The sequence below is a fragment of the Hesperophylax consimilis genome, chromosome 13 (assembly GCF_061612785.1).
Source record: "Hesperophylax consimilis isolate HC1 chromosome 13, BYU_Hcon_1.0, whole genome shotgun sequence".
In the NCBI taxonomy this organism is placed as follows: Eukaryota; Metazoa; Arthropoda; class Insecta; order Trichoptera; family Limnephilidae; genus Hesperophylax; species Hesperophylax consimilis.
The window spans coordinates 31,310,756-31,322,789 of record NC_142848.1 but is presented as its reverse complement, the minus strand read 5'-3'; the positions used below and the strand labels follow the sequence as shown (position 1 = coordinate 31,322,789).

Sequence of the window (12,034 nt, the reverse complement as noted above, 5' to 3'; positions counted from 1 at the left end):
TATTACAACAGAATTTATACACAAAGGGACTTAAAAACATGTTCAGTGCCTACTGCAATTATTTATAAACATAATTCTTACAGATACAACAATTTGACTCGACGATAATTTCAAAGAGAATAAATGCTTTGTGAAAAAGGGAATTTTTATAAGGACGGGTTGTTTCAGAGAATTTGAAGTTAATTTTCAAGTTCTGTTATTTTTTCAGTTCTGTCAAGTAACTGGCTTATAATGATATAATAACACAACTTGAACAAGACATTCACAAAACTCACAAATGTACGTTGAAATTTGATGAATTGTTCAAATTCTATGAAACAACCCCACCTAAGTGGATTTTGGCAGATTAATATATTAATAATAACAAGATAATGAATGTTTGTGTTTGCACTTTCAATGTAGTAATTTTTTTGGAAAACTTAAGAATCAATCATAATTGTAAATTTTGTTTGTTTCTATAAAAATCCCAGCATTTATAATAAGAATGAAATAATACTTATAAAATAATTTAACAATACCTTAAATTAGCATGGAAAAAAGTTTTAAAGAATGTATTACAGCACCAACAATTATGACATCTTTAATGGAGTTCATTATTAATAGAAAATTACAATTTTATGTAAACTTGTGGTTATTTGAAAATACATTATCTAGTGAAGAAAAGTGTAAACCTTTTATATTAATTATTAACTTCGCTACAAATTGACATATAATAAAATGGTATGGTGTCATTAGCAAGTGTTAGATTCAAAGACGGCTACTTGTAGGTCACTCTGTATTTTATCCATAGAAATTATGTGAAGTTTTTCTCACATATAATGCAAAAACAAACAAATTAAAAATAACACGACTTTAGACCATGCAATGTGGAATGTTTATATAAGAATTGGGCAGTGAAATAATCTAAATAACATGCAGTAAATTAGTTTTGCAAATACTATAATTTCATTGATTCAGATCTTTTCGATTAAAAGTAATATAAAAATAATACCGCAAGTTTAATTTCAATTAGGGGAGGTAGCCACGTAGTAAAATATCCCACAGTACCTACCCCAAAAGAAAGTTGGTTAAGCTGATTTCTATGATTAAATTTTCCAGCCAAACAATACTAATTTTTTCATTTAGGGAAGGTAGCCACGCAGTAGAATATTTCACGGTACCTACACCAAAAGAAAGTTGGTGAAGCTGATTTCTATGATTAAGTTTTCAGCCAAACAATACTAGTTTTTTCATTTAGGGAAGGTAGCCACGCAGTAGAATATTTCACGGTACCTACCCCAAAAGAAAGTTAGTGAATCTAATTTCTATGGTAAGGTTTTCCAGCCAGTCGCATAGAAACAAGATTTGTATTAAAAATTTGAACAAAGAATTCATCAAATAACCAATATGGTTTTCACGAGAACAGTATTCAATTAAAACTAAATCACCATGTCACTATAGTAGGTTATTTACAAATGGAGTAGCTTCCAAGGAGACCTGATGTAGTTATGATTTATTCCGGAGGCGGGGTGGTGATTTGTCTTCTAAACAATAAGATGTGGGGCTCTGTAAAAAAACATATTAGGTTAGCAAAATATTTATACAAAATTTATCGTCAATTTGAGTTTGTCAAATGCTGTTTATCACATTGTGGTACTTTACAGAATATTAGACATCACTGAATAATTTAAAGGGTATAAGTAAAGACATTTAATGTCACTATTATTTTTGGTTTACCATTCTAGTCAAGTGAATTATGAATCTTAAATAATTTAAATTGTGCAGTGCAATTAACTATGAAATAAGCCAAGGGACCTGTAGTATTCAATAGCTTCAAAGCGAAATGCTGTATACTAAAAGTTGTTTAAGATGGTCAAGAATTTTGGTAATTGGTATACAAAATGTGTTCCATCACGATTACTTCGAAACATGGGAGGTTAAAAAATCGGGTACCTACATGTCAAAAAATTTCAGTGACACATGTAAATAAATTTGTCAATAAAGGTATAGGTTAGGTTTTTTGCTTTGTTATTTTAGTGGTTTTTGTACTTGCGCAATACAAATGGTTGAAAAGGAGTTTAATAGTCAACCCGAAGGGTCGCTTACCAGGTAAATGAATCATGTAATGGATCCAGCCTTGACTTTGTTGTACTCCAATGCTTCGCCATTCCGCTTCCGACATGAGGTGGTTTTTGGGGACGAGCTTCACTAATTCTTTAGGCAAAACTACATGTCTGAAATTGAAGAGTGAATTAGTAATTTCGGAGAAAACACGAACAAAACAAAAGCATGAAGATCAGAGTCACAAAACAACGCTGGCTAAGGTCGAGCTAAATTACCTGTATTCGTGGTCTTTATCGTAGTATTTGTCTGAATAATATATGTCTTTATGCGCCATCTTCATTTATGTATATTTATTGGCACCTTTGCGTCTGTTTTCCTTTATATCCCAAGCCAAAACAACTTTTAACAGCGTAAACTCTCACTTTCAAATCTTACAAAGAGCGAAATAGCAACGGCCGCTCGAGGTACAATTTTTGAATATTAAAGTTTTTAAGTTTTGGCTTGTCTATGATTTCCGGTGTCAGAGTTTGTTTTAGTCTATGGATACAAAAATATTTTGTACACCGGTCAATATACAAATAATCACAATGGATCAATAGCGCAATTTTATGATATTTTCTCTTCAAGTGCGTTTTACTCTGATAAAATTATCAATACTGGTTTGTAACCCCAATCATGGGTCATTTACTTAAAGTTTAACAAAACCTACACGTTGCTAAAACATTTATAGTTTCTAAACTACTCAAATTGTGCAACATAATTTTATAAAATTTAGGTAAGATAATAACATACTTAAGTAACAGATTTACGTATACAGATAAAGGTTTTTATTTGAAAGTATCACTGAAACATATTGTTATTATATTAACATTATAATAAATTTAATGGAAAGTGTAATACCGGTAAAACAAAATATTTTTTATCGCTATTCTGAATAAAGAAGGGGATTATATTTTTTTCAATCATTTCAGGAATATATTTGGTGTTATTTAATTTCTGCGAACTAAAAACAGTTAAAAAAATCTAACGTTTACAATGTTTACATGATACAATAGTACATACGCGAGGAGTACCTACTGGAAAATTATTTGAGGAGGCCGAGGCAACATTAATAATTATATTTCTATAATTTTTGACAGATGCGCGTTTTTGTCAATGGTTTCAAACTTCAAACTTGTTTGGTTTATTTATGCTTCAAACTCAAACCATTTCAACTGATGAAAAATCAAGTATTTTATTTATTTTGAGTAGGCATTTTGACTGACAACTGACAGCCATTAATGAAACTTTAAATGCCATATTGAAGATTAGCAGGCCAAAAACTTTAAATATGGCTTGCCTCAATTTTTTCAATGAATATAAACAACCATTCATCAAACCAGATGACATGCCGACGGGTTTAATAACGTTAAAAACTGTTCAAATGTAAGTAATTCTTAATTTCACCTTTGTAATATATACAAGATTAATTGATTAACTTACATCAAAATTATGGCACTAATTTCGGTCAATTTACTTCGCAGGGTAAGTTTAGAAAGAATATCGGTGTTAAATTTTTTAGAGAAGGTTTCAAAGGAATACACTCCGCAGTCGGCATCTTGGATAAAGGCGATATTGGAAGAGTTTTCGTCAAAATTTCCCAAATACTTCCTACTGTGTACGGAAAACAGTTCGTCATTCAAAGTTCTGAAAGCTCGCTACTATGACAGAGTAACCTATTTTATTTTAGCTCACGCAGTTGTGAATAGAAAATCGTATGAACTGACTGACTGGTTTGTGAGAAATGAAATTCACTTATTCAGGTAATTATTTGATACAATAATATTGAATTGATAGTAAGTTGGTGTGTTAAATTGAAAATATAAAGTTTCATGAAAATTAATGTTTCTAGTATCCAGTTTTTCGGATTATCAATAAATAGTCAAAGAGAGTACCTCCGAGAAAATAATTTGGCCTGTGAATCGATTGAAAAGGATTTCGTAGCCAACACAGAAATCAAAGAAGTTTACAAAGTAGGTATGAAATATCTTATAAAATAATTTGTTGCATTATGAAGTGATAGGTATCCTAAAGGTAGAAACACACTGGGTCGACGTAGGCCATACACGCATTACTACGTTCCCAAGTCAACATGCACACTGGTTCTACATACGCAACGTGTTTGACCACATAACAATTGGTCTCTAGTTCTTAAGTATGCGGCGCACAGGCGCATCAGTTGATTTGACCTTTATTTTTAGGTTATATTTATGTATTTCACTAGTCAGTAGATTCTATTGGTAGCTTTGTCATGTCTTGCGATTCAGAGAGCGTATTTGAGGACGATTTACTTAGGACGGGTCGTTTCACAGAATTTGAACAATTCATCAATTCTCAAAGTTGATTTTCAAGTTCTGTGAAGGTTTTATTCAAGTTTTGTTATTATTTCAGTTTTGTTAAACAACTGGCCAAATATGATATAATAACAGAACATGAATAGAACCTTCACAGAATTTGAAAATCAACTTTGAAAATTGAAGAATTGTTCAATGTTTTTAAACAACCTTAGTTTATTATTTTATTAAGTCGACTGTCAAAACAAACTACCATAGATACACCAAACATCAGAAGGTATATTTATTGTTTATTCTGACGTTCTCCTGTACCGGGGGCTCATAGCCTTCGGGGTGCTCGGTAGCCACTCTCCTCGTAGAGCTCCTTGAACCTACTAGAGTTCATCACCTTCATCTTCCTGATGTTAACATCATGGAATGGGTAGATGGTCTGGCAATCTTTCTCGATGTCCTTGGCCATTGAGTCAGGAAGCAATTTGCTCATGACTCCCTTCAGGCCGGTGGTGGTGACGTTGCGAGTGATCAGATCACACATCTCCTTGCGGATCTTGCTCACCTGTGTGTGTTGAGCGTAGCTGGTCTCTTTTAAATTTTTTTTATTAAATACAGAAACACATTACAATACTTTACAAATGTAGATATTTCGAGGCTGGATATTTTTTTAACGAAACTGCCCAACTCAATTGATCTCACTCGTGAGATCCTTCATGGTGAAGCCGATGCAGAACACCATTAGGAGGACACCTCGGCCACCAAGTAGAACTTCCGGAAAGACCTTTCGGCATCCGACTTCTGCATATCAGCAACAAAGAGACACCTCGAGGACGCGGCCCTTCAGACCTTCAGAGGCGATCTTATTTACCTGCTTGCCGATCTCCCTTTTGGGGAACATGGATGGTGACTTTACACCGTACCAATCCTTATGAGTGAAAGGGTCGATAATCTTCTTCTAACTTCCTTTTACCCACCCCATAGACATATGAATATTAGTAGACCTGCCCTAAGTGATTAAAAGTGTATTATTCCCCACTCCCCATACTGGTTCCATTGGAGCCGGCTGTGCTTGCGTATGGCCTCAAGTGAATTTAGAAAACGTGACGTCATCATTCTTGTGCGAACTATGGTCGAGGCATCATCGGTTCATTTTACGAAATAACACGGCAAAATGGTGGCTTGTGGTATGAAAACTTGTAAAAATAGATGTGAAAAAGAGAATAAACCCAATAAGGAAGTTGAGTGAAAAATATTTTGACTTATAAAAAATATGTTCATGTAGATAAAAAAATATCGATTCTAAAAATATAAATATATTTCTATATTATTATTCTTAGAATTAGTTAAACGTTCTTGAAAAAGCATTCAATAGCAATAGACTCTATACGCTCCACGATTGGTCGAAAGAATTCTGACGTCACATGTGTCGTGACTTGTACGTTCAACGGATCACCTATGGTGCATCTCTTTCTATTACATGAGAGATGGTCGGTTTAGATGAGAGAGGTGTATAGGCCAAAGGTTTATTTGGGTTTGTCAAATATATGTACGTATTTGTTGTTATTATTATATGAAATGGATTTCTAAAGATACATATTCGTATAGTGCTTTATAATAATATGTTGTTTATTGCATAACTTAGAAGTTTTTATTATTATACATGTCACATAGCATGTGATACACTTCAGGCCGCCGGCCGCCCAGAAAGGTATCACAGTGAACTGGGCTGTAAACCGTTATTTTACTTTTCTGCGCGGTGGTCCTGAATTAGCGCGTGGAACGTCAACAAGTAGCGACGGCAATACAGTACAAGTACCGTACCGGGCGGGAAAAGCAAATATTCTAACTTAAAATATTAATTTAACTATGAAATCTTAATCAATTTTCTTTTTTTTTTTAATAACATCAATTCTAATAGACGGTTAATATTGGTAAAAAAATTACTGGAATTCCTTGTTGAAGAATTAAAATTTTTTCCATACAAAATGCTTGAGCGTCGTGGTTTTCACAGTTCTAATGACGTCACACCACACCCCGCCTCTTACCGCTCGGATTCCGCTCGTTTTGGCGGGCTTAATAAAATTTAAACTTTGAGAATTAATTTAATTATGAAAACAAACTTTAAAAAAAAAAAAAAAAATACCAGTATTTAAGTTTGAATGCGAACATTGATAAAAAAAATGGACTCAACTTCCTTATTGTCGTATTACATTCCATATATAAGCATTATTTTACTTTATTTTAAGCATATTCACATCGTATAATATGGATCAGTTCTAGAAATATATACTATCACATCGAGATACGTCTGAATACAAAGCTGGTTGGTTGCTGGGAAGTAAATTATGAACATTTATAAAAGTGTTTTAACTAAATACGTAAACGAAATATTCGACTCTGAAAATAGAAGAAATTTATTTTGCCGAATTTGGACTTTGCAAATTTGTTCATAACGTGGCGAGTAATTTGCGCTCCCGTGTAAAAATATCTATTCATTCAAAAGCAGATTTTACTTTTAAGAACTAAATGGTGATATTATAATGCGAGATGCCTATATACTGTCAGATTGATTTATTGACGAATCACAGTCAGCTTTACCCCCTTCGTTCTTCAACAGTTGATTTTACCCCTCATCTTTAATTTCTAGTCTATATATTCATATGTCTGTGACCCACCCCTATTTTGTAAAACCCCTTATTTTTGCCAACCGCCATGATGAATGCGGAGACAAGAAACATAACACCACTCATAGATGTGATATCTTAGATATCTCGTTGGAGGCGTGATGCCACCCCCTCCATCTTTACATGTTCCACACCGATCTGGACACCCTGGATCGGCACAGTGATGGAACCGTGGGTTTGCATTACGTGTGAGAAGTGTGTTTCTACAGCATCTATTTCCTTAGAAAATATATAGATTGTAATTAGTCTAGATATCTTAATGCGTCACTTACACAGCGTACGTCGACTCAGTGTGTTTCTACCTTTAGTATTGCCCTGGTGAAAGATCACCAATAGAATTATTTTTTTGCTTGAAATGACTTGAGCTAAATCTGAATACCTAGGTACTTTCCCATCTTCTTTTTCTTCATCTCCTTCCCCTCCCCATTCTTTCTCCGGGCTTTTTGGCTTCGGACAGTTGGCACTCTTGTCTTTGAAAAAAATTATTTAAAAAAAATGTTTTTTTTGTAAACAGTTATTTTTGTCACCAGGTTGTCAAAAAATACATCACGTTTTTGTTTGTTACTATACTATTATTAATTGGGTAGCACGGTGGTGTGAAAAATTTAGAATTCTAATAAAAACATATATTACCACCATGCTTTATGGAACGTGTTATATTATCAAAATCGTGTAAAAAAGAGACCTAAAACAGAATCGATTAGGTACATTATATTTTGTTTTTGATAAAATATTTTTCTTTATTCCTTCAGGTACCATGGACTTATGTTATAGATCTTGTAAAGCGCAGGGAAGTTACTCTGAAGAATGGGGTGGCCTATATCGATGGCAGCCACCTTCATCTCGTTGCTGCATCTCGTCAGAGACAGCTCCTCAAATCATTCCTCTCCTCCGTTAGAGTCAGCTTACCGACGGCAACACTGGACGTTCGGTTCAGAGAGTTGATAGAGGATCTGGGCTTACACTGCCAAAAGTAAATAACAAATATTTATCTAAATCATCTTTTTTTTTTGGCGTGATTTTCGATTCAAAATTTAACTTCTTTTCAAACAAAGGATTAAAAATGCTTGGTTTCATTCTTCGAAATGGCAGAGACTTTCGTAATATTTCAACATTCAAAATCTTATATTTTTCTTTAGTTCGTAGTCAAGTCGAATATAATTCTTCTATCTGATCCCCTCACTTCAAAATCCACGCTGACTCCATTAAAAAAATTAAGCATAAATTCCTAAGATTCATTAACTATAAACTCGGTCTACCAATTGAAACAATAAACTACAATCACTTAATGAAAGAACTAAACTTATTAAAACACTCAGATAGAAGACTTGTTTCCGACTTGATTTTTATTTATAAAGTTTTTAGTGCTATTATAGACAGCCCTGATTTATTAAGTCTAATTACCTTCCGTATACCTATAAGAACTAGTCGATCCAAAATTCTTTTCAATTTCAACAAAAATATCAGGACTGAGTCATTTAGATACTCGCTTATACCTAGATTGCATGCAGTTGGCAATGTTTTATCAGAAGTAGTAGATGTGTTCAACTGCACGGAATATAGTTATAAGAAGGCTATAATAACATACCTCAAACACAATAATCAATGTCAGGAATGATAATATTCTTCTTCATGGCTCCTATATCATATTTTACTACATCTAAACTATTTACTTCAGATATCCTATAGTGTTAGCTAACATATATATTATTTTATTAAAAATTATTATTTCTCATCCATAAGTATAATTGAATCGCTGACAGCTCTGAATTGTTAATGCCAAGTTGCGATGCCTACTCAGCTATTCCAAGTACAATTAATTTTGTGGGTAACAATAAACTCACTACTGACTATTATCAAAGACACCTCATACTTCAATTATGACAGGTCTTTACAAGCCTAGTATAAATTAATTCAACTATTGTTACACTGGTATATATTTATTTTGAATTATGCATCGTCATACTGCCCTTACATTAATAACTGCATCACTTTCAATAGTGTTTTTTGTGTATACATTAATTGTTCTTTAATTTATTGCTATTATTATCTTGTTTACCACTGTACGCTTGTAATTCGATTATCACTGTATTGTAAAAGCCATTAAATGGCATTTTAATAAATAAATAAAATCAGCAGTGCCCACCGCGTAAGTAAGAGACAGAGCTGCCCATAAGGACGAGGGGATCAATCCAAGTTTTCAGTGATTTGTCAATAAATGATTTCGTCAGTCCACATGGAGCTCGCATTGTAGAATCGCTATTTAGTCTTCGGAAATGAAATCTGTTTACGAGTAATAGAATTTTTTACAATGGTGCTTGAATTCTATTGAAAAATATTTTTGTGTGGGAAAAAACAAACATTTTTTTCATTTGAAGACTTTTTGCTGAAGAGGGACGATATATGCCAAGGGCACAGGCTAATTTAGCGTCTAACACCAGCGCATACAGTTTCATATTGCGTGAAGGCGGAAAAATTTCACTGTACATTTCAAATTATAAATTTTTTTGTTTGATTGTTTCCCTAAAACACAGCCATCTAAGACGAAGACCGACTGAATTTAGATTGCTTGTATCGAGGGCCTTTAAGATAATTTTGACTATTTTTCAGATTTGTGGATAATCCGCTGTGGTGTCTGGACTTAGATGAAGATGAGACGGAGCTGGATTCCCTCCCCGACTTATCTCACAGCTTCCCCCCGTGTATGCATCGCATCTATCACCACATGGACCGGACTAAGCATCTGCGCTATCATGCCAGGATGCAGTACATCTCCTTCCTAATGGAGATTGGCCTGTCTGTGACTGACACCATTACATATTTTCAAAACACTTTCATGCAGGTAGAGGTTTCTAGATTTGTATGCCATCAAGATGGTTTTACACAATAAACAATAATTTATCAATGTTATTGATTTTTGTTTTGATACATAAAAACCAACATTTCCAGGTAACGAATCACAATCTACATACCATCATTGTAAGCGAAAATGTTTCATGTGCAATGATGGATGACTTAGCATGCATTGGATTGATGTGTACAAGTGATTATTTTGATCTAAGTAAGGTAGGGTTGTTTGAAACTAAAGGTAACATTTGACGACCATCAAGCTGACGATCATCACCATTTCGACATTTGAGTGATCTCCGTTGAACGCCGATTATCGATTTATTTCAACAAATTGTAATCTGCTGACGTGCATAACACTATGGCCGCTATGCTTGACACCTCATCACAAATAGTTCCAATGCTAAAACGCACTGAATATCAGATAAATAATATATATAAGAATAATAATTTTACTAATGTAGAACAACAATACACAAAATCTTATCTTAACAGTTATTCTGCAATAGAAGACATTACAATTTTGTTCACTTAACTTAAGATTGAACAGTTGTTTTTTAAATTTATTTATTCAATCCATTTTGAGGCCAGCGGGAATGAGATTGTAAATTTGTATACCCCCATGGCTTATGCTTCTTTACCAGTTTCAGTCTTTAATGTATTAGCTTACAATTTATTATGTTGTCTCGTATAGTGTTTGTGTACTTGTGACATTTTTATGAATTTTGTGTTTGTGTATATAAGTCCATTTTGTAGATTAAGGGATATGTTGTATTCATACAATTTTCTAATTTTCAATAAGTTCATTTGTTGGTATAATTTTTTCGTGGGGAATCTAGGTTGTAATTGAAGAGTTTTTTTAAAACTTATCATTTAAGTATGTAATGTGTGTGTTTCTCCATATTTATATAATAATTTAGGTGGGACTGGATTAAGCCAAAGTATAAGCCCCTCTTTACTTCTGTTGGCAGAAGATAAACTATTTTTTTTTTTCAGAACATGTCAGAGAAATCCTACAAGCAAGGAAAGTACGACTATTCAATCAGATACCAGTTTGGTTTGGCGGGGAGGATGATCAGGCAGCGCTGCTCCGACTGCAAACTTCTCCAGAAGACCGCGGGTCGACAGGCCGGAGACTGTCAGGGCTGTCCGCTCACGTCCCACGAAGGCGTCAATACCATTCTCAACTTACCGGCTTATGGGGATATTAGTGAGAAAGGTAGAGCTTAACAATAAACATTTTCACTGCTGTGTTGGACAGGGATGTGTACCTACAATTTACAATGGAACCTATTTCCCATTTTCCTGTACATAATGCACTGTCTTTTTTACGAGTGTTTCGAAATTAACTGAACTAACGAATTTTTAGTGAGTTTTACTCCAAATAAACTTAGAATTAATTTATTAAAGTCTGTCAGGTACATCCTGATATACCTATATAATGCAAATTATGGAACACTCATGTGTGTACAAAATTAAAATGTTCTTTTGTTATTTGATTTCAGGTAAACGAGAAATTCTATCTCTGAGTTATTCAGAACATCCGAGTAAGATTTGTGCGGCCATCTTTGAGGCCAAACATGACATCAAAACTGGTGAAAATAATAATTTGGTGTTGCCGCAGTTCATTGTCAATCCAGTACAATATTACGCCCTCAGTAGATTATGGGAGAGGGATTGTGGGGAAGAATCTGATTAAAATTTTCCTCGCTAAACATGTTATTATTAAAAAATACGATATTAAAAAATATATATGTGATCAGGGACCGCACAAAAGTCCCAACTGTCCGGACTATGGCATTCCAAATTGGGGTATAATGTGAGGGTTAAGTGAAGGAGTGTTATTTATGTAAAAAAATATCTTTATTAGACACCATTTAAACAAAATGGTGGTCATTTGTTAGAAATGTTTAGTTGGTAGGACAGATCTTTTATTCATTTATGAAATTATTATCACATATTTTTTCTATGAGAATGTTATGTTTTTTATCAATCACATTTCAGTTTTTTTTACTGTACTTGATTTTTAATTTCTTTTTTTCGAATGGGAAATAATTTTTTTCCCAAGTGTGGTGGAGCTCAGCGTCATGTTTATTAACATATGATAATTTAAGTATTAAATCAAATTTGTAT

The 12,034-nt window shown here is 33.6% G+C and overlaps 2 protein-coding genes and 1 pseudogene across 3 annotated transcripts; 1 reads left to right on the top strand and 2 right to left on the bottom strand.

The window, feature by feature from the left end:
* Window positions 1–13: 13 nt before the first annotated feature.
* Cks30A (Cyclin-dependent kinase subunit 30A) lies at window positions 14–2,558 on the bottom strand. The gene is made up of 3 exons (XM_089638661.1): window positions 2,319–2,558; window positions 2,086–2,213; window positions 14–1,545 (listed from the first exon to the last, which is right to left on the bottom strand). The coding sequence occupies exons 1-3, from the start codon at window positions 2,381–2,383 to the stop codon at window positions 1,493–1,495; spliced, it is 246 nt and encodes an 81-aa protein (XP_089494787.1). The 5' UTR covers window positions 2,384–2,558; the 3' UTR covers window positions 14–1,492.
* Window positions 2,559–3,225: 667 nt separating this feature from the next.
* On the top strand, window positions 3,226–11,847 carry LOC149418786 (uncharacterized). Of its 2 annotated transcripts, XM_089639003.1 has the most exons (7): window positions 3,226–3,468; window positions 3,567–3,845; window positions 3,935–4,055; window positions 7,807–8,027; window positions 9,665–9,896; window positions 10,898–11,120; window positions 11,407–11,847. In XM_089639003.1, the coding sequence occupies exons 1-7, from the start codon at window positions 3,374–3,376 to the stop codon at window positions 11,598–11,600; spliced, it is 1,365 nt and encodes a 454-aa protein (XP_089495129.1). In that variant the 5' UTR covers window positions 3,226–3,373; the 3' UTR covers window positions 11,601–11,847. The 2 variants fall into 2 exon arrangements, with proteins under 2 accessions (XP_089495129.1, XP_089495130.1); XM_089639004.1 differs by having other exon boundaries at window positions 3,773–4,055.
* Window positions 4,696–7,237, bottom strand: LOC149418787 (small ribosomal subunit protein eS1 pseudogene; annotated as a pseudogene).
* Window positions 11,848–12,034: the final 187 nt, after the last annotated feature.